This window comes from Lithobates pipiens, unplaced genomic scaffold (genome assembly GCF_037356315.1).
Source record: "Lithobates pipiens isolate NorthernLeopardFrog02 unplaced genomic scaffold, aLitPip1_a1.2 Scaffold_13, whole genome shotgun sequence".
NCBI lineage: Eukaryota > Metazoa > Chordata > Amphibia > Anura > Ranidae > Lithobates > Lithobates pipiens.
In genome coordinates this window covers 297175960-297199853 of record NW_027507718.1, presented here as the reverse complement: position 1 = coordinate 297199853, position 23894 = coordinate 297175960, and the positions used below count along the sequence as shown (strand labels likewise).

Sequence of the window (23894 nt, the reverse complement as noted above, 5' to 3'; positions counted from 1 at the left end):
GGTACACTAGAGGAGGAAAATGTCAGTAAAGGAGAAAACGAAACACAGGAGGAGGAGAATAGGGACAGTAAGGGGTTCAGTACAGGGGGTGGAGGTGAGGGACAATATAGGGGGGTATGCTAGAGGAGAAGGATGAAAATGGCAGCACAGGAGGGAACACCAGAGGTCGTGAAGAGGAACAATATGGGGGGGGGGGTATGCTAGAGAGCTAGAGATGGAGGAAAATGGCAATACAGGAGGATACTCTGGAGGAAGAGGGGGGCAAGACAGAAAGGTACACTAGAGAAGCAGGAAAATAGCAGTACATGAGGGAGCACTGGTGGAGAAGAGGAGTCATACAGGAGGGAAAACCGGAAGAGACGGAAAGGCATGGTGCAGGAGGAAGCCTTGGAGGAGAGGGGCAGTACGGGGTGGGGGGGGTATACTGGAGGAGTAGGATAGGGACAGTAACAGAGGAACACTAGTGGAGAAGAAGAAGGAGAGAAACAATGGAAAGGGAGAAGAGGGTCAAAAGGAAAAGAATGTTAGAGGAGCAGGAGAGGGGCAGTGAAGGTCTGAACACTGGAGGGGAAGGAGAGGGACAGTTCCAGGGGGACACTAGAAGAGGAGGAATGAGGCTATACAGGAGGGAACACTGAAGGAGGAGAGGAACAGTACAGGATGGGACACTAGAGGACGAGTAGGACAGTAGATAGTTAACATTGGTGGATGAGTAAAGAGGCGGGGACAACGAAAAGATAAGAAATTGAGATGCAAAGGGGTCACTGGTTGACAATACAGCAGCATTACTGTAGAGGGGAGATATGACATTAAAATATGCATTCAAGAAACTGGCAAAAACAAGGTAGAGATGTATACTTTGGCATTTTCACTTTAAGTTTTGAAGAGTTTCGTCTCATCCTGTTCAGCAGTTGATGATATCAACCTCCCTGGCATGGAGCCAGTAGAAAGAAAATCTGTCCAGCGTTGTACACTAGAGAAGGAGCAAATTGGAAGTACAGGAGGGAACACTGGAGGAGTAGGAAAGGGACAATATATGGAGTAAACACGACATTCAAATATACATTCCAGAAGCTGGCAAAAACAAGTTAGAGAGGCATACTTTGGTGTTTTCACTTTGCGTGCTATACAGAGTTTTGTGTTACTCTTTTGAACATTTGATGATAGCAGTCTAACTGGCATGGAGATAGCCAGTAGAAAGAAAATCTGTATAGGCTCATATGAAAAGTAGTCAGTGAAATAGGCAACAATATGCAAGCAAAATGTGAAATCCAAATCAAAATGACTTTTCATGCAGTTGTTACGATTAGAACTAAGAATGCATATCCCCTGAAAAAGAATGACAATTCCCCTTTAAGTATGCCTGTTCATGTAGCTTGTGTTCATTGTAATAGCAAAGTCTGTCCTTTGCTGTGGCTGCTGCTGCTGTATTTCTAAGTTGGAATGTCCATCGTCAAATCAGATTATTACATCGAAAAATCATCTGAAATCTTTTATCTAATTAGACAATGTCGTTTGCCTTTCCAGGATTCCAGATTCAATGCGGAAGTCGACCAAATTACTGGGTACAAAACACAAAGTATTCTTTGTATGCCAATAAAGAACCACAGAGAAGAGGTAAGCTGTGCAATTTTCCCCTAAATATTCCCACTTCCTGAGTTGAAAGGTTAACAAGGGCAGTATTGTTGTAACAAAATATAAAGACTGCCTTTCAGCTACAAGAAGACTGTAGAGTTTAGTGAACTTTAGTTTAAGCCTTGCATTTCCAGAAACGTACCGGTATGTTGTTTTTTGATACTTTTTTTTTTAACAATAAAAAACCAACACAAACCCTTTGAACTGAGCCTACAACCGTACGAAAGGTGCAGCTCCCCCTTAGTCTATGGGGTTTGATAGGGCCTTAGCTGTCATTCTTATTACTCTGGGGCCTACAATTCGAAACCTCCTCTTCTTATCGCTGTTTGTAGCTGGAGCAGTAGGCTGCCTCCCAGTTCACACTAAAATTTGTGGAAGCTAATGTATGGGGACAATGGCAGTGCTGGCATAGTGTGATGATATCACACTATGCAGTTGTGTTCTTTCTTGGCATGGACAAGGCAAGATATACTCCAGAAGTACTTAATGCCATTCTTGTTTGATGTTGAATTGGTTTGCTGACATATAGAACATTTTGAATATGTAATAAAATGCACAGAAATGGCCTTTTCCCATGTTGCAGAGCAACATTCAATAATAATGTACAATGTGAAGTAAACTATAGCAACCACTCAGATTATTACTGCCGGCTGTTATGCTTTGGCAGTTTTCAGATTACACAAATGATAAAAAAATATATATAAGCAGAGGACACTCTCAGTAAAAACTGCATGCCAAAACAATTAGTGCATCGAAAGAATTAGCAAATTCTATGCAAACCTTAACTTTTCCTGGTTTGACGAAATTTGACTTCACATTCCTGCCTAATAACCATCTCTATTAGTAAAGGAGACCCCTCACCATTACAGTAGCAGTAAGGAGGCTTGGAAGGTATGAGGAGGTATAGATAAGCTTGACTTCTATAGGATAATTGCATATACTGTATCTTTAGCTGTCTATAATATTGATAGAATAATCAGAAATGCAATACTTCAACATCAAATCAGAAATATAAATCACACATATATTGTAATTACTTGTACTCTATGACGTAAGGTGCTAATAGATATATAATTGTATCTTAAAACCATGGATAACTGGAGATTACTGCAGCTGATCCCGAACACTCAAAGCATTGTTCTCACACACACCTCATGCACACGGCACCAGAATTAAGATGAATTATAGACAACATTTCCTACATGGCAAAGGCTAGATGTGACATATATATATTTTATGGTTCCAAGATTATAAATCTTGTCGATTGTGTAGCTTCCATAAGCTAAATGATATAAACATGGATGGTACCTTGGATAAGGTCCAAGGGGTATAGCTGAACTATTTATAGTGTTAGTAAAGGGGCCAAGAAAATGTACTTAATCAAAACAATTCAACAAGTCAATGCATTTTGGGGATGCCAGGAGTCACCTGACAGAATACAAAGGATCTGGTGAATTAATATATTTAATTAAAAACAACAAAAAAACTCATAGAAAAATGTAATGATCAGTTGCCATACATGTGGGGGGTATGTGCCTGTACAATCAATTCTATGGTTGGAATGTGAAATACAAGTCTTATGCCGCGTACACATGATCAGATTATCCGGCGGACTTGGCCTGGCGGACCAGAGTCCGCCGGACAATCCGCCCGTGTGTGGGCTCCGGCGGACTTTTTCTTCCCAAAAGTCCGGCGGACTTAGAAAGAAGTTTTGACTCAAAATTGTCAATCCGCACATCTGTGTGCTAGTCCGCTGGACTTTTGAAATGAACGGACTTGCCCACTCATGGAGAAAAGTCTGTTCATTTTGAACGTGGCTCCAGGTAGACAGAACTAGTGAAGGAAGTCAATGTCGCCGCCTCCATCGGTGAGATTGACACCTCGCGAGCCCCGTCACCTGGTATGAATTATGGAATCTGGGGGTCCCTTATTAAAGCCCCCCTTCCCCAAAGCACCCCCCATGTTGAGGGCACTCGCTTGTCCCCACCCTCTTTCCTGCCTGGCTGGGCTGTGTGCTCGGATAAGGGTCTGCTATGGACTTTGGGGGAACCCAACGCCATTTTTTCGGTGTAGGGCTTCCCCTTTAAATCCAGGGCTAGTGAGGTGTCAATCTCGCCCATGGATGCAGCGACATTGACTTCCTTCGCTAGTTCCGTCTACCTGGAGCCACGTTCAGAATGAACGGACTTTACTCCGTGTGTGGGCAAGTCCGTTCTTTTCAAAAGTTTGGCGGACTCCCACCATAGTCCAGCGGATTGTCCTAGCCTGCTGGAAAAGTCCGGTCGTGTGTGGGCAGGTCCGCTCATTCGGAAAGTCAGGCGGACCTCCTCTGCAAAGTCTGGCGGGTTTTCCGCCGGACTAAGTCCGCGGGGTAGTCATATCGTGTGTACGCGGCATTAGTAGTAATAGCATACCTAATAGGTGTTGATACACACAAAAAAGAAAAGTTATCCTTTACATTTTCCATGATTTGTTTTGCTGTTTTTTTATTTAAAGTGATTGTAAAGTCTTCTTTTTTTTATAACAAACATGTTATACTTACCTGCTCTGTGCAGTTGGTTTTGCACTGAGCAGTCTGGATCCTCCTCTTTTCTGGTCCCTCTTCGCTGCTCCTGGCCCCTCCCTCCTGTCCAGTGCCCCCACAGTAAGCAATTTGCTGTGGGGGCACCCGAGCCGAGTCACAGCTCCATGTGTCTATTCAGCCATCTCTCTTCTGATTGGCTTACTGACTTGATTGACAGCCACGGGAGCCAATGGTGGTGGTGCTATGTCTCAGCCAATCAGAAGGAGAGTCCAGGATGGCTAAGACCCTCATGGACAGTGCTTGAGAGAGATGGGGCTCAGGTAAGTATTGGGGGGTGCTGGGGAGGCTTCTAAGCATTAAGATAAAAAACTTCTGCCTTTACAACTTCTTTAAATTAATTTTCCACATCCTTCACATATATTTAAAGTTGAAGTCCAGGATCAATATAACTAGGCTTAAATCTGCTCCTACCCTCTTCTAAATCATATACTAAGTACCCTGTAGAAGGAAGATACTTATACTTACCTATTCTGAGGGCTCTCCAGTCTTGTCACGTGATCGGCTCCCAGCAGCTTCAGGGGGAAGTAAGCATATCCAACAAAGGCTACCCAAGTCTATGAGTAATGTCACTGCCCAGGCACTTCAGCTGTTGACGGCAAACTATTCTCTCCCCTGAAGGCAGCTGCTGGGGAGTCCGTGACTGCAGTGTCCTCAGAATAGGTAAGTATAAGCATCTTCTTTTTACAAGGTATATGATTTAGAAGAGGGTGGGAGCAGATTTCAGCTTAGTTAGATTGATCCTGAACTTCCACTTTAACTCTGACATCTGCTGTTCTCTCAGCCATTTCCAGATTGTTTTTTAAATGTGGTATCAAATTTTTTTTGAAGGTGTGTAACACCTTCACCCATGCTATGATTGGACTGTGGTTGTATTCTGTCAATAAGGTGTGCAGATAAATAGCAACCATACCAATCTATAATTCACCTTTTAACCATTTCAGCCCCGGAGGATTTTTGCGATTCGGCACTGCGTCGCTTTAACTGACAATTGCATGGTCGTGCGACGTTGCTCTCAAACAAAATTTACATCCTTTTTTCCCCACAAATAACAACAAAATCCTTTGTCGGAAATTCCGATCGTGTGTATACAATTCCGACATACAAATTTCTACACATGCTCGGAATCAAACAGAAGGCTATTGAACTGGCTATTGAACTGCAATTTTCTCGGCTTGTCGTACGTCACCACGTTCTTGACTTTAGGAATTTCTGACAAGATTGTGTGACCGTGTGTATGCAAGACAAGTTTGAGCCAACATCCGTCAGAAAAAATCCCATGGATTTTGTTGTCGGAATGTCCGATCGTGTGTACGCGGCATTAAAGACCTTGCACTTCTCCACCTTCTGTTTGAGGATGCCCCACAGATGCTCAGTAGGGTTTAGGTCTGGAGACGTGCTTGGTCAGTCCATCAACTTTACCCTCAGCTTCTTTAGCAAGGAAGTGGTCGTCTTGGAGGTGTGCTTGGGGTCGTTGTCATGTTGAAATACTGCCTTTTGGCCCAGTCTCCAAAGGGAGAGGATCATGCTCTGCTTCAGTATGTCACAGTACATGTTGGCATTCATGGTTCCCTCAATGAACTGTAGCTTCCCAGTTCCGGCAACACTCCTGCAGCCCAAGACCATGACACTCCTACCATAATGTTTGACTATAGTCAAGACACACTTGTCTTTGTACTCCTCACCTGGTTGCTGCCACAAACACTTGACACCATCTGAACCAAATAAGTTTACCTTGGTCTCACCAGACCACAGGACATGGTTCCAGTAATCCATGACCTTAGTCTGCTTGACTTCAGCAAACTGCGGGCTTTCTTGTGCATCATCTTTAGAAGAGGCTTCCTTCTGGGACACCAGCCAAGCAGACCAATTTTATGCAGTGTGCGGTGTATGGTTTGAGCACTTTTGTGCAAAAGTTATAGCGTCTACAAAATAGGGGATAGTTTTATGGCATTTTTATTAGTTTTTTTTTACTAGTAATGGCGGCGATCTGCGATTTTTATCATGACTGCGACATTATGACAGACAGATCGGACAATTTTGCTGCTATTTTGGGACCATTCACATTTATACCGCGATCAGTGCGAACCACTTCTGAAAGGGCAACGTACAGGTACGTTAATATGCCTGTACGTTCCTTTCTGTGACGTATATTGGCGTGAGCCAGTCGGCAAGCGGTTAATTAAGCTTTAGCAATAAAGCCTGGAAGCTGATTGGTTTCTCTGCAGAATTGTGACTCATTTTGCCCTCTCTAGCTTTAGCAAATAAACCCCAAGCTAATTCGTTTTTTGTTTTTTTTGCTGGTTAGCTGGTAATTGTGCTGGGAAATGTTTTGTTATTTGTAATGTGTTTGTCTATTCAATCAGCTTTATCTGCGTTTAAGGCCTTTGGCCTTGTGTGATCACGTCAAATGGAAATAGAAAAAAATATTTGCACCCGTTATGTGAGACATGGCCACAATATGGAATGGTGGATGTAACTAAACAGAGTAGCATTTTATGGTGTGTAGTTTAGTTTATACATTTTTTGCATACTAGCAGTATAGTTTATCTTATTTTTATGCCTTTGCTCTCTGAAAAAGATGGTAATGTAAACAGAATTGTCTATCATGAGGATGTTAGCGGTAAAACAGCCTAGATTTTAGCTAAAATGTTTTATTCCCCAACATAAGTGCAGCATCTCCAAAAGTCCTTCAGATAAGGCAGATGTTAATGTCGGTGGATATCCTAAAATAGAGCATGCACAAATTGTTTATGGATATAGCGTATGTTAAATGATCACTTTGGGGCAGCACAGTGGCTAGCATTCCTGCTCTGCAGCTCTAGTTCCTGGGTTCACATTCCAACAGGGTCAGTCTGCAAAGATTTAGTATCTGACTGTGTGTTTGTGGGAGTCCTCTAGATCAGTGATGAACCTTGGCACCCCAGATGTTTTGGAACTACATTTCCCATGATGCTCCACTACACTGCAGAGTGCATGAGCATCATGGGAAATGTAGTTCCAAAACATCTGGGGTGCCAAGGTTCACCATCACTGCTCTAGATGCTCTAGTTTCCTCTCCTGAAAAACTCCTGGCAGGTTAATTGACACCTGATATAAAGAGGGATTCCACCTGCAAAAAAAATATTAAAAGCCAGCAATTATAAATACTACAGCTGCTGACTTTTAATAAATAGACACTCACCTGTGCCAGGGTCCAGCGATGTCGGCACCATTCTAGGTGAGGGAATCAGGAAGTGAAGTGTTGCAGCTTCGCTTCCCAGTTCCCTACTGCGCATGCGCGAGTCGCGCAGCGCACTAGGAGTGACACACACGGGTCCCAGAGACAGCGCGGTGGGACAGGAAACAGCATAGACTCCCGTGGGAGTCTATGCCCGGAAGTGGGTGCAAATACCTGTCTTAGACAGGTATCTGCACCCCCCTTCCCCCTGAAAGGTGCCAAATGTGACACCGGAGGGGGGGAGGGTTCCGATGAGAGGAAGCTCCACTTTAGGGTGGAACCCCGCTTTAACTGCTTGTGTGTGTAGATACTGTATGTACTTATATCAAAATACAAAAAAAATTAAATGTGGAGCGCTAAAAGTGAGACTACCTAAACCATTGAAAATATTTTAAATGAACACATGTTGCAATAAAAAACATTCCATCTGTTACTCTGTTAGAGCATCAAAAACATACAATATGCAGCACTATGAGTGAGACCACCCAAAAAAGCATTCTCTTATATACTTCTTTTCCATGATCTAACACACACACACACACACCATCTTTAGTAAAAAAAAGTCCTTTAAACCTTTCGCCGACAGGTCTGTATGGCATACGGACCTACAGCACTGTTTCCAACTGGCCAGGTCCGTACGCCATACAGACCTACATTCCTCCTTTGCTATAAGCTCATGGCAATGGCTCATGTCCCATGACCATTAACTTATAGCAGAAATGTTTAGTAGACTACTGAACAAAACAATAACTCTTATTAACAGCTGATCAGAGCTAGTCACCTAAAATAAACCCCCCACGCCGATACCGCCACCTCTCTACCTTTCACCCACTGCTTCCTTCCCTCCGGCACTGCCTAAAATACCTGCGCTGCCCCCCTCCACTGTCCCCTGCCTTCACATTTGTTTACCAGCCCCTTTTCTTTTCTGAATGAACAAAGTGATCGGTAGCAATCACTCACTTTTTAGACCCCTGATGTCTATTCAAAGCCCCCCCAAAGATGTAAAAATATATACAGCGCCTTGCGAAAGTATTCGGCCCCCTTGAACTTTTCAACCTTTTGCCACATTTCAGGCTTCAAACATAAAGATATCACCAACAAGTGGGACACAATTGTGAAGTGGAACGAAATCTATTGGATATTTTAAACTTTTTTAGCAAATAAAAAACTGAAAAGTGGTGCGTGCAAAATTATTCTGCCCCTTTACTTTCAGTGCAGCAAACTCACTCCAGAAGTTCAGCGAGGATCTCTGAATGATCCAATGTTGTCCTTAATGACTGATGGTGATAAATAGAATCCACCTGTGTGTAATCAAGTCTCTGTATAAATGCACCTGCTCTGTGATAGTCTCAGGGTTCTGTTGAAAGCGCAGAGAGCATCATGAAGACCAAGGAACACACCAGGCAGGTCCGTAATACTGTTGTGGAGAAGTTTAAAGCCGGATTTGGATACAAATAGATTTCCCAAGCTTTAAACATCCCAAGGAGCACTGTGCAAGCGATCATTTTGAAATGGAAGGAGTATCAGACCACTGCAAATCTACCAAGACCTGGCCGTCCCTCTAAACTTTCAGCTCAGACAAGGAAAAGACTGATCAGAGATGCAGCCAAGAGGCCCATGATCACTCTGGATGAACTGCAGAGAACTACAGCTGAGGTGGGAGAGTCTGTCCATAGGACATCAATCAGTCGTACACTGCACAAATCTGGCCTTTATGGAAGAGTGGCAAGAAGAAAGCCATTTCTCAAATATATCCATAAAAAGTCTTGTCTAAAGTTTGCCACAAGCCACCTGGGAGACACACCAAACATGTGGAAGAAGGTGCTCTGGTCAGATAAAACCAAAATCGAACTTTTTGCCCACAATGCAAAACGATATGTTTGGCGTAAAAGCAACACCGCTCATCACCCTCAACACACCATCCCCACTGTCAAACATGGTGGTGGCAGCATCATGGTTTGGGCCTGCTTTTCTTCAGCAGGGACAGGGAAGATGGTTAAAATTGGGGGGAAGATGGATGCAGCCAAATACAGGACCATTCTGGATGAAAACCTGTTGGAGTCTGCAAAAGACCTGAAACTGGGACGGAGATTTATCTTCCAATAAGACAATGATCCCAAACATACAGCAAAATCTACAAAGGAATGGTTCACAAAAAAAAGTATCCAGGTGTTAGAATGGCCAAGTCAAAGTCCAGACCTGAATCCAATCGAGAATCTGTGGAAAGAGCTAAAAACTGCTGTTCACAAACGCTCTCCATCCAACCTCACTGAGCTTGAGCTGTTTTGCAAGGAAGAATGGGCAAGAATTTCAGTCTCTCGATGTGCAAAACTGATAGAGACATACCCCAAGCGACTTGCAGCTGTAATCGCAGCAAAAAGTGGCTCTACAAAGTATTAACGCAAGGGGGCCGAATAATTTTGCACGCCCCACTTTTCATCAAAAATCCAATAGATTTCGCTCCACTTCACAATTGTGTCCCACTTTTTGGTGATTAAAAATTAAAAAAAATTTAAATGTTATATCTTTATGTTTGAAGCCTGAAATGTGGCAAAAGGTTGAAAAGTTCAAGGGGGCCGAATACTTTCGCAAGGCACTGTAAAATTAAAAGTGTTAAATAAAATAAATGACTTAGAGTCCATTCACACAGGGGCAGCACGACTTGCAGCATGACTTTGGGAGCCAACTTGGACATGACTTGAGTATGAATCATAGCGCGACTTGGGGCGACTTCAACATGACTTGGGGCGACTTATAACACGACTTCAATTCGCCCCCAGGCCAGGTGACTTTGGCTGTGGACAATCATCAATAATCAGCTCTCGATAGGGAACTTCACGCCAAATTTTAAATAAAAAAACGGAATGGGTTTATCCTCCAAGAGCATACCAGGCCCTTAAGTCTGGTATGGATTTTAAGGGGAACCCCCTGCACCAAAAAAACGGCATGGGGGTCCCCCCAAAATCCATACCAGACCATTATCCGAGCACGCAGCTCGCTGTTACCTACAGGTAAGCCTTATTATAGGCTTACCTGTAGGTAAAAGTAAAAAAAAATGACTATACTACCGCTTTAACTGTTCATTTTTCCTAGGGGATGATGAACTTTACTACCCACTCCCCCAAAAGCCAGTGATCTTGTATACTGTTCATTGATCCAGGGGTGGACTGACCATTTGGCCACTCGGGCCCCAGGCCACTAGGGGGCCCCATCAGGATTGCCAGCCTCAGTAAAACCAGGGTGTTTTTTTTACATCTTTTGGTCTAAAAATCCTGAGATTATAGCTGCCCCATCTCTCCAGTACCTTCTCAGCCAATAGAAACATGTGTATACTGTGCGATTGTATACTGTGTGTGTATACTGTGTGGCCCCATAATCTCCTATTGCCCGGGGGCCCCATAATCTCCTATTGCCCGGGGGCCCCATAATCTCCTATTGCCCGGGGGCCCCATGAGTTGTCAGTCCGCCCCTGCTTTGGTCCCAGGTTGTAGGTGGACCCTCAGCATCTTTACATACAGTATAATACAGGACTACTGGTCCTGCATTGCACAATGTAACGTCAGGCTGGAGTTCAGCTTTCAACTAAGAACCATAATCCTGTTTGATACAGGATAATGGACTCTGTGTTGATCTTTATTTTTTATTTAAAGATTGATCAGATACGTTTATGACAATTGTCACTCCTACAACCCAACCTCCCCATTCCTTAGCCCACTGTTCTGTATTATGGCTCATTCCTATGTGTACATTTTCATTGTTTCCCAAAGGTGTCTACAGGCATTTGAGAATGTTTGCCAGTGAATGTGAAACTCATGTTTGTAGAAAGATTTTTTGATCGAGAAATTGTTCAGCTGCCAGGTCATGCATCCACAGTCAGCAATCATCTAGTGTTTGTAGGCGGATTCAATTTCACTGATTGCTATCTAAATTGTCAAATGTGTTTTTAATTTCTTTTGAACTTTTGCAGATCAGAGGTACCGTGACTCAGTAAAGAGAAAGGATTTCTCCTATGTTTGTCCTGCAAGCATAAACATTGGTAAAAAATAAAAAGAAGTACCACTTACAGTGCCCCGTGAAAGTAATTATTTTTAGGTTTTAGGTAGAGTAGGGAGCAGGAATGAGCTCAGGCCAGTTCAGATCTTAGTTCAAACCTACTTGAGCTATCCTACAAGATAGCTGTCACTGTGCAAAGGCAGGGCATTCTCCACATGCAGCTGCACATATACAGTGGGAAAAATAATTATTTTATCCCCTGCACATTTTGTAAGTTTGCCCACTTACAAATAAATGAAGGGTCTATAGTTGTTATCATAGGTGTATTTTAAATGACAGAGACAGAATATCAACCAAAAATCCAGAAAAACCCATGATACAAATTGAGTTGCAGTTCAGTAAGTAAAATAAGTCTTTGATCCTCAAGCAAAACATGACTTAGTACTTGGAGGAGAAACCCTTGTTGGCAAGCACAGAGTTAAGACATTTCTTGTAGTTGGTTATCAGGTTTGCACACATCTCAGGAGGGATTTTGGTCCACTCCTCTTTGATGATCTTCTCTAAATCCTTAAAGGATATGTAAACGTTCCTTTTTTAAACAAACATGTCATACTTACCTCTTCGCTGCAGTTGGTTTTGCACAGAGTGGACCCTATCCTCCTCTTCTGTGGTCCCTCAGTGGTGCTCCTGGCTCCTCCTCTGCTCGAGTGCCCGTCGGATAAGCGCTGTCCCTCGGGGCACCCATGCAGGTGCACTCCCATGTACTGCTGCTGCGTCCATTGACACAGACAGCAGGACTCGGCTCTACCCCCCGGCTCCCACATCATTGAATTTGATTGACAGCAGCGGGAGCAAATGGCTGTGCTGCTATCAATCTAATCTATCGAATCAGGGCCCGAGGCACCGGCTGGAGCGGGTGTGCTCGTCCCCCGGAGCAGGAACAATCGTGCTCAGGTAAGTAAAAGGGGGGCTCTGGGGGACTGGTGCACTACAAGAGGTTATGCATTTAGGTGAAAAAATGCAAGGGTTTACAACCCCTTTAAGGTTTCTTGACTGTTGCTTGGCAACTCGAAGTTTCAGCTACCTCCATAAATTTTCGGATTAGGGTCTGGAGACTGGCTAGGCCACTCCATGACCTTAATATGCTTTTTCTTGAGCCACTCCTTTGAGGGATGTTTTGGGTCATTGTCATGCTTGAAGACCCATTAACGATCCATCTGTATCTGTAGCAGAGAAAGCTCCAACGCATAATGTTTCCAACTCCATGCTTGACAGAGGTTCAAACTTACTACTTTAGGGAAGAAAAATTGGATTTAGATACGCTTGAATTTTATTTTTATTTTTATTTTTTAACAGTGCATTACAGCTACTTACACTACTGAAATGTAATCTTGAAATGATGGCGTTGATGGTTTTCACTTGAATAGACAGTCAGGAAACTGGATGACTGACATTTGGTTTTCTGGAGAGGCTGCAGGGAGACATTTTTATCTCTGGTCTTAAAACATGGCTGATATAACATCTTTAGGGAAACCACTGTATCCAGTCAACACATTCATCCCCAGCAGTTCCCATTTTCAAATAGTTTCAGGCCCATTCCTTTGTACACACTGGGGATAGTCAAAATATAATTATATAAAGCATGAGCCAAGATTAATGAGCACGTACTATGTTGTCTAAATCACTTTTGCGCTGGAGCAAAACGTTGATGTAAATGGTAAGATATCCCGTTCAGGCTTTTTCAGTCTGGTTCTTTGCACAGCTGCCTTGCATGTTATCTGGCTATAGCTCCAAATACTGCTGACAGATACGAGGCACAAGCTTCACTAAACTAAACATCACAGGCTAAAGGAAGTAAAGAAGGAATGCAACGCCACTGAAAATCGAAAATCTAACAGGATGTCCTCATGATTTTATGGGCGCAAAAAGAAACAACAACAGCAAGTCAAATTTTTTTGCGGAGAAAGGGACCAAGACAAAGTTCCAGCAGAAGGTTTTGACTTAAACATAAGGTTTTCATCAACTCCACTGTAGTGTTCAGCTGACACATTTTTCTATTTGGGCTTTAATTCAAGAAATCAGCCACTAAATTACAATCTGCTTTTTACTGCTGTCAACTGCTTAGCCTCAAAAAGGCAAAGGAAAACACTCTGGAAAAACATGGCCTGAACTGAGCTAACCCAACTGCTAATAGGGGTATGGGAAGCTGTTTTGTTGTGGTATTGCGAATATTAAGGCCTCATTTACACCAGCTAGTCAGACACATTTTTAGACTCCATTCACACCTGGTCGTTTTGGGATCGTGGCAGAATTTCTGTGATTCTGCCCGCAATTTTAAAATGCAGGTTCCTGTTCCATTATTTTCAATGGCATCTAAAACGCAATGCGTTTTTTTCGTGATTTATCACGCGGCAATAGTAGCACATGATGCAAATTGGCACACGATAAATCCCCTTGAAAATTGCAAAATTGCACCATGTTTTACGTGCCATTGAAAATAATGACATCTAAACCTGCTTTTTGCAATTTTTAGTGTGTTTTGAGATCATGGACAGAATTGCAGCGATTTTGCCGCAATCCCAAAATGCCCAGGTGTGAATGGAGCCTAAAATGTACTGCAAATGCATATGTAGTGCTTACCCTAGAGGGGTCGCTAAGAATGTGCTCAGGTTCCTCATAATAGTACAGAGGCTGCCAGTCACAAAAGCTTAGTCCCACACATATTGACAATGCTCCGTCTAGGACAGGGGTGTCCAACATTTTTTCAAAGAGGGCCAGATTTGTTGAAGTGAACATGCGTGAGGGCCGACCATTTTGCCTGACATTCTTTGAACTGTTAAAATTCAGTCTAAGTTTGTTCATTCGAGCACTAATACACTGCCCAACAAGATTCCTCTTGCCTTTGTGGCTGTGTGTGGTAAAGAGATGGGCGTATTATTTGGATATACCGTATTTATTGGCGTATAACATGCACCTTCACTTTAAGAGGGAAGTTTCAGGGGAAAAAAAAGAATTTTAAATAAAGAACTGTGAAGCAAAATGATCAGTGCCCATAAATGCAGCCTAATCAGTGCCCATCTGCAGCCTCACAAGTGCCCATCTGCAGACCCACCATTGCCATGAATGCAGAACCCACCATTGCCAGGAACGCACTCACCATTGCCAAGAATGCACTCACCATAGCCAGAAATGCACTCACCATAGCCAGGAATGCACTCACCATAGCCAGGAATGCACTCACCATAGCCAGGAATGCCCCCACCATTGCCAGGAATGCACCACCATAGCCAGGAATGCACCACCATGGCCAGGAATGCACAACCATAGCCAGGAATGCACAACCATAGCCAGGAATGCACAACCATATCCAGGAATGCACCACCATAGCCAGGAATGCCCCCACCATTGCCAGGAACGCATCACCATAGCCAGGAATGCACAACCATAGCCAGGAATGCCCCCACCATTGCCAGGAATGCACCATCATAGCCAGGAATGCACCACCATGGCCAGGAATGCACTCACCATTGCCAGGAATGCACCACCATGGCCAGGAATGCACCACCATGGCCAGGAATGCACTCACCATTGCCAGGAATGCACTCACCATTGCCAGGAATGCACTCACCATTGCCAGGAATGCACTCATCATTGTCAGGAATGCACAACCATAGCCAGGAATGCACAATAATAGCAAGGAATGTACCACCATAGCCAGGAATGCCTCACCATTGTCAGGAACGCAGCACCATTGCCAGGAATGCACTGACAAGCGCCAAAGATTACCTACAGGAGAATCTTCTGTTTACACAGTGGCCTCTTTAATAGAAAGCCCCGCCTCCTTTGATGGACAGAACAGCAGCGCCGGAAGCAGGACTTCCTATTACAGAGGCCATCCGTAAACAGGAAATTCTCCTGTGTGTGTACGGCGCTCAGTCCCGCCTAATCCCTGTCCCTTCCAAGGCATATACATCTTTTGTGGCCCCGGCGCTGGGAGATTGTCAGGGGCCACAAAAGATATATATGTCCAAATAACCAGGTGGGTCGTTCAAAACCCGGCCGCGGGCCGGACTTTGGACATGCCTGGTCTAGGGGATGTCTTTTTATTGCTGAAGAACTCCAACAGTAGGACACCAATCAGTAGGAACAATAGGAGGACAAATTTCTTTCTAAACTTCCAATAGCAGCTTTTCTGGAGATAACAGGGAATGGCCAGTACTCCTGAATTAATCACCACCCTCTGAACTCGCCCTTGTAGCCAGTTTTCAATCCATGTACTCACCCTATGGTCCACGCCAACGAACCTTACTTTGTACAGTAAACATTTATAACTGTGTCAAATGCTTTTGCAAAATCCAGATACACCACGTCTACGGGCTTTCCTTTATCTAGATGGCAGCTCACCTCCTCATAGAAGGTTAATAGATTGGTTTGGCAAGAACGATTCTTTGTGAATTCTGCGGTTGGTGGTTTTGACAATTTGCCAACAGCAGATAGCTAGCAACAGAGTTGCCCATGTGTCTTTTGCACTAGGATGGCTTAACACCTATGTGTTGTGGTAATGCATGGTAAAATGGGAATGTTACTGTGGGTTATCTCAGTGCACATTAATGCTCAATATTGCGTGCATTGAAGTGGCATTCATTCAGAAGTACAATAGCTGGTAGTGCACGAGTGGTACAACACACTGCAACCCACTCACTAGTGCTGAAAAATTTCAAGTTTGTATGTGCTAAAGAATAACTAAACCTAAAAACAAAAACACTTTTAGCAAGTACAGAAAATACCTTAACAAAATGATGGCCATCTGCACACTCCCTGTTTCATAAATGTGAGGCCTCTACGATTAAGCAAAATGAAAATGGCAAAATGGGTCTGGGGAGTTCCCTACAGGTGGAGAACAGGCGCTAAAGCCATTTTTTACCTATCTCACTCACATTTATGCGACAGTGAGTCGGTGCCTGTGTGCAGATGGCCACCGTTTTGTTGAAGTCAACTAAAGCCTAACAAGCCAATTCTGTCTGTCCACACCAATCTTATCACATGCTAATCCAACATTGAGTGGTATTATTTTCATTGTTTTGGGCTACATACAGAAAATACCTGTTGATTTTACCAGCAATGCAGTGTCCTTGTCACTTCCTGTGAGATGAACTGGAAGCTAAAACAATGTTATCTATCTTGTGCAAACTCACAGTTCCTCCCTCTACTCCCATGTATTAAACATGAACAAAGGTAGACATGTTCGGAGTTCAGCCTGGTTTCCATGGCGCCATTGAGAATTAATGGCAGCCCTACATGCCTGCTAAAGAGCAGCATATTTTTCCTGTGGGTTGGGAACATGTGTGATTTTGCAAATGTCCCCTGACTTGTACAAGTGGGAAGGTAGGCTTAGATATCGATCTTCATCCTTTCAGTGAAAAATCTATTTTACTTGTAAAGTCAATTGACCTGCTTTCAAGTGCTGCTGCAATCTCTACCAGTAGTGGTCATGTTATCCACTAGCACCATCATATGCTTCCCACAGTCTATAACAGTGATGGTGAACCTTGGCAACCCAGATGTTTTGGAACTACATTTCCCATGATGCTCCACTACAATGCAAGGTACCAGAGCTTCATGGGAAATGTAGTTCCAAAACATCTGGAGTGCCAAGGTTCGCCATCACTGGTCTATAATATGAGCAAGTATTTTGTAAAAGATGGAAAAAGGATTCTGAACTTGGGAAGCTGATCCTTTTCATTTATGTAAGAAAGGCATTAATGGAGAAACATGCGAATCATCAAACTGTACTAATGAGTTCACAAATTTCACCAGCATGCAACCTTAGTTTATAAAATGAATTTTTTTTTTTTTAGTCCTGTAACCTTGGTGGCTGCTAGGAAAGGGCTTCTCTCTTTGAAACTTCTGATTCTTCTCTTCCCATATCATTGCTTTATGCTGGCAGAGCTGAGTAACAGCTTCATCATACACTTCCTCACCCAGGCTTGTATTGCAGAGTGAGGTGAGCCTATAAAACAATTCTGTTACTGAGCGCTAATTACTGACCACACACGATCTAACTTCCAAGTCATATCCATATACCAGCACAACTGCTGTGGCAGAGTAATGAAGGAGAGACTATAAAAATTGATAATATGGTTGTAAATCTGTTTCTTTGACTTTGGTTGGATTTTAACAGTAATTCTACTGTATGTTGCGTAAATAACACATCTTGTTTAAGGTTTGTGTACTGTGCAATTCACACGTGATTCATTGCAGTGCGATTTAAGCCCATTCATTTTGAATGGGAGCAAATTGCACTGCACTGCATGCACTACTTTTGGAAGCGCAGTGCAACCGGATCTCAGGGTACTTTTATACCATGCGATCTGGTGTAGGCAAACTCGCTGCGCTTGGTGCATCATTAAATTAACATGGACACCCATTGCAGATTGCAACTAAAGTTCGTTTTAAATGGTGTGCGGGAACTGTGTATGGATCGCGGGTTTCCCGCTCCAATTTCTAACGTGAACCTAGGCTAAGTAAGCATTTTTTCTACCTACATATGGTAGTGCTGTTCTGTTCAATTGTAAATTGTTCAGTTTACTATGGTGATATGAAATAAGTAGCCTAAACCATTGTTACTCACTATATTGGCTCTGGGTCAATTGTGAGCAACCATCGTTCCTTATTAGTTCATCTTTATTAAAGAAATATTTGGAAATTCTTCTAAAAATGTTTAAAAAAACCAAATACAGTAAAAAAAAAAAAAACATTGGTTGAATGCAATACAGCATTGTGGTAACACATTGACATGTATTTTACTACAGTATGGTAAAGCAGATGTTTTTTGTACAATCCCTATAAAAGTTTTAAAGGGTCATAAGGGAACAACTTAAGAACCTATTGAGAAAAATGTTGCAAAAATGAGGCTAATCAGATGTGAAGCTATGGTGGGAAATGTACATCATCACACTTGTTAAGGGAAGTCACATACAGAAAAATAAATGTTTATTATGTCTTATTTTCCTACGCAGATGCTGCATGCCTGTGTGACTGAGTACAAACCTGTGGGTGCGTGAGATTGATTTAATGAGCTGCTGAGAAATCATAATAACAGGAAAACAAACCATATTTGTTATTTAACTCTGTTATGCCTGTTTAAAATGTATTTATTTTTGTCCTCTTAAAGTATTCCCTACCTTGATGTCTTTCCTGGTCTTCCATTCTACATGGAGGTTTTCTGAATAACAAGGCCAAGCTTCACTTGCTCTTCTCTGATGACATCTTCCCTCTATTAGGAGCATGGCTGTCACCTATGGAGGGCTCGTTACTGATATAATCTACAATGTAGCCTGCTCACCCAAGTCTCACAGGCTCAACTAAAGGTTATAATGGGCGTGGAGTTAGTTTGGAGAATTAACAATCATAATTGAGAATAGTTTTTTTTAAGAAAAAAGCTGAGTGATGAAACTATAGGAGACATTTTGTGCAATAATCTTCATTTTGTTACCAGAGTTTATTTTGACTTTAGAGTGAACTCTAGGCACACATAAAAGGCAAAACTGAGCTAAATATAAATGATTAAAGTGTGTGAAAAGCTTATTTTATTTTATTAAAATACCAAACATGTTATACTTACCTGCTCTTTGTAATGGCTTTGCACGAGTAGCCCCGATCCTCCTCTTCTGGAGTCCCCTGCCGGCACTCCCTTAGCCCTTGTACACACGGTCCGACATTCCGAAAACAAATCCGTCTGATTTTTCCAGCCGGATTTTGTCTGAAACTGGTGTTGCATACACACGGTTGGACAAAGTTGTCGGAAAATCCAATCGTTCGGAACGTAATGACGTTTTTTCGTTACGACGGGACTACGTTCAGGCTAGTAGCCAATAGCTTTGGTGTAGGAATTTGATCTGAACATGGGTGGCACTTTGTCCGATCGGAATTCTCTACAAACGATCGGACAAAGTCGGAAAATTTGTATATCCAGCTCTCAAACTTTGTTGGTCGGACACTCCAACGGAAAAAGTCAGATGGAGCCCACACACGGTCGGATTATCCGACAACACGGTCCGATCGGACATTTTCCGTCGGAATGTCCGACCGGGTGTACAAGAGCTTGGAGCAAGCAGCTTGCTTTGGGGGCACTTTCTCCTCATCACTGGCTCTGAGTGACAGCAGTGGGAGCCAATGGCTCAAGCTGCTGTATCTGAGCCAATGAGGAGCGAAAGAGCAGAGAGAGCATCGGCCCTCGTGCACATCACCGAATTGAGATTGAGCTCAGGTATGAATTGGGGGGGGGGGAGTGCGGTGGGAGCCGCATGCAATAAGGTAAAAAACATTCTGCCTTTACAACCACTTAAAGAGGAAGTAAACCCTGATGAGTTTACTTCCTCTTTCATTCCCTACAAAGGTAAAGCATAATGGACTACTATGCATCGCATAGTAGTCCATTATGTGTCACTTACCTGACACAGGAGCCAGCGAAGTCACGGCTGTCCCCTGTAGTTCTGAGCGTCCATCTTCTTAGTGGGTCTCACGGCCCCGCCGCTGTCATTCGGCGAAGCCGCAATGACGTCACTCCCACGCATGCGCACGGGAGCCGCCACTCGCGCCATTTCGCCGTTGACCGCGGCGCGCTCAGTGCGCCTGCGCGCCGCTGTCTACGGCGCATGCGCTGTAGACAGCGGTGCCTGTCTTTCGGCAAATATCTCCAAAACCGTGTAGGTTTAGGAAATATTTATTGGACCTACAGGTAAGCCTTAATCTAGGCTTACCTGTAGGACAAAGTGTGTTGTATTTACAACCACTTTAAAATCATTAAATCTATTTGTATTGCAACTAGTGTAAGTACCTAAATTTGAGTTGGTGTTAGCCTCTAACAATGCCCTATAAAGAAACACTCAGAGGAGCAGGGGGGGCAGCACTGCCAGCCAGTCAGGTGTGCTGTATGCAAATGTGCTGACTAGGAATAAATCGACAGGAGAAATTAGTGTGAACAGAGGGATGACCTCATTTCTATTCTGCTGCTTCTTCACCTGACCAGTCAGCAGGTTTGGAGTAAAGAAATGAGGCCACTGTAATCCTAAAGCTGCCCAGTAATGGATCAAAGTTCGGCTGTTTCAGCATGGACCAGATGACTTTCGATCCATCTATGGCTGTTTCAACTCAAGGCATCTATTGCCAGCCTTACCGTAAGAGAGCAAGTTTTCAAATCCACTTGGCTGTGCTGCATAATGGGACTTTGTAAATCTCATTATTGAATGAACAGAAATGCAAATTTCTTTCCAGGTAAAATAGCTCCCATATGTGTATTTTGCATGCGTATTTAGATGTTTGCCTGGAGCTCAGTTGTAAAACCCTGAATAAATCTAGACACGCCTCCTGGATGTTCTACAAAAATCTGTAGCATTACCCCTTTAAAAATGGATTTACTTATTTTTTGTCCTACAATAAAGCAGTCCATGTATCCATGTACACATAGGCTTTTACAAGATTTTAGAAGCTGCTGCGCTTAGGGGAGGTTCAACCTCCCTCTCCTGAACGCGGAAGAATTGTGTTTAGGATAGGAACGTTTTGTTTGTAGCATTTTGCGTTTTCCCACGGCTGGCGGTCAAACTAGGTTATGTGTACATGAAGCCTTATAACTATGTCTTGTGTGTAGAATTCAGAGCACCAACTGTACTGTAGCCTGTGTACTGTCAGTGGGTTTCATGCATGGGCTGGCTGGTCTGTGGCTGATAGTTTTAAGACTTGTATATATTGGTCTCAGTGGGTGGCAGACAGATGACATAAATAGACTGACAATTTCTTGTTTCATTTTCTCAAGCAGTTAAAGATTAAGGCTGGATTAACACTGTTGCATTGTGGTAATGTATGTGTTACTGCAGGGGGCACATTGATACGCTGAGATTCCATTCATTCTTCCCACCATACTTGATATGCAGTACACTGCAACATGCAGTAACACACTGCCATGCATTGCTAAAAATGGTTCATATGCTTTTTTGTGTCATCTGAATTGTCGGCCTTCACACAGTGTGTGTTAAAGCGGCGTTCCACCCACATTTTTTACTCCTCACCATGCAGTACTAATGTGTATCCTTAAAATTAATTGGCAATTTATTTATTTTTTTCTGTTCACTTACCTGATTTATGCCTATATGTATTTTCACTTCCTCCTTTAGCCGACACAGCGCCATACTTCATTTCCGGTTTTGCATTGGCTCCTGGGAGATCTTGGTCAGCTGGGCATGGCACTGTTCCCATAACATTGGCATCTATGGAAATTCTTGGTCAGATTGGCATGGCCATGGCTCCAGTAACATTTAACTTTGACTTCTATGGAAAATCTTGGCCAGCTTGGCATGCCACGGCTCCAATAACATTTAACATTGGTGTAGCGGTACCCTCGTAGGGGCTGTTGATTTGGTTACTTAGCAATCCGCCAATCACTCTGCTGCCAGGCTCCCCACAATCAGATCAGATAAGAAACAGTCATTTTGTTGAGTTTGTTGCAGGATACAGCTTGGGTGGAACAAGGGGGGTGATATGAGATGCCCATAGAAGTTGGTGTATTGCACTACAATACTGAATAGCCTTGGCTTAAAGTTGTCGTACATATAGTATTCTCAATAAACTGTTGAAACACTACTTCTTCACTTCCAATTTTGACAAAGAAGAATCACTCTGAATAATTCCACCTTGCAGACTATGACAGTTTCCGAGAATCAAAGATCCACAACCTCTCCCCGATGGATCAATGAGTTAGACAGCCACACAATCTTTGGAAGATATTACCAATGTGCCAACCAGACCAGAGATAACACGGTATCTCCCCCCGATGGCCTGACACATGGTAATAGGCGGACTACTGTTCCCAGCCAGTCCTTTACTATCAATACTGTGTTCCCTGGCCACAGCATTCTACACAGTTCTTGATAGCTTCTCTTGTTCCATTCACACTGACCTTTGGTTACTTGGCCGTTCTGTGTCCCCAGTCACAGAACGCTGCTCTACTCTCTTCCATTTTACTGCTACTTCTTCTGCAATGATCTTGTCCAGCATTCAAGTCCTGTGTTCCCCCCAGTCACAGCAGCTTGATATATTTTTAAAGATATTTATCTAAAACTCCCTCTCCGCGGTTCCTCCATCCCTCCTCTGGGCTTGGCGCATCCCCACGTGGGGACGCCCGGAACAGCACCTCAATCCTCCATGCTGTCTTTTCTGTACTCCAGACTCCTCCCTGGCAGCATGTGACCCCAGCTTATATGGGAGGCCTGCCCCTGCCAATACCAAAAGATAATTGGTCAGGGCTCCTCACATGAGCTGCCTGCCACTCAGAATTCAGGTCCAACCCCTATTCCAGAACCATCTTTCTGAAAGCAGGGGAGGCATCTCTGAATCAGAGCACATGTGACCACACCCACCACTAGACTGAACACTCCCAATCCCAAATCAAAACAACCAGGCCTAGCCTAAAGCACAAGCCTGACTAAATTTACCTGCATATATCCTGAACTGGGAAAAATCCTACCCTAGCACCTAACCATAGGTAGAGGGTGCTACATTGGCGTCTATGGAAAATCTTGGCGAGCTTGGCATGTCAAGCACTTGGCACTGCACATGCGCAAGATCAACAGGGGCATGCTGGGTAGCCAGCATGCACGGAATGCAGAAAGAAGGACACTGTGGCTTCAGATGCCCACACTGAAGATTTCTGCTTTGTGCAGGAACTTCACAAAGTAAGAAAACAATGCTGCACAAATAGAAAACTGGCCACAGTTTACAGCATACCTTTGTTACATTGCATGAGGCTTGAGTATTCTAGGTGTATTTTTATCTTAAAAGTCATATTTCAGCCAGAACTCGGCTTAAATATGCCTTAGTTAACACACTGCACAAATGTAATTTGACCCCTAATGTAATTGATCACTGTAGGCAACAACTCTATTTCCTTTTGTCCAGTATTTATACTGGGAATATGGCCAAATGTTCACTGCGCCATTTAAAAAATAAATTATGCATAGGAAAGAAGAGGGGCAGAAATCAAGTATGTGCTTGTTGGGACTATAAGAAAATTTGGGAACAGTGATATCGGACAGGATTTAAAGTGGGAAAAGAATAAGAAATAATAGAAAAATCCGTAATATATTTTATTACTAATTTGTTTATATACAGTATATTTTCTTGAACGTAAAACAGGTGAGCAAATAGTGACAAAGATGGGGCAGAAAGGAATAGTATCTGTGTAGAGGAACATGGCTAGGCATACAAAGTTGGTACACAGGATAAGCTTATTCTGGCTGACTAGTTAAAACTGTATTGTATTTCTATTGTAATAGAAAAATATAAAACAGTTTAAAAGTTTAATATGCTTAAAAAAAAAATACCCAAACAATTATAGGTCCCTTTTAAACATAATCACTAGATCTATACATTATACAGGGGGTGATTTTCGAAAGCCATGCGCCATCAGTA

General features: G+C 43.1%; 1 protein-coding gene across 4 annotated transcripts in view; it reads left to right on the top strand.

Annotated features, from left to right (window-relative positions):
* PDE5A (phosphodiesterase 5A) overlaps positions 1 to 23894 on the top strand; it is a 255717-nt gene that overhangs the window by 98963 nt on the left and 132860 nt on the right. For all 4 annotated transcript variants that reach the window (XM_077476828.1, XM_077476827.1, XM_077476826.1 and 1 more), the window contains exon 3: positions 1528 to 1617. In XM_077476828.1, coding sequence (XP_077332954.1) covers positions 1528 to 1617 — 90 coding nt within the window. The remainder of the gene's footprint in view (positions 1 to 1527; positions 1618 to 23894) is intronic.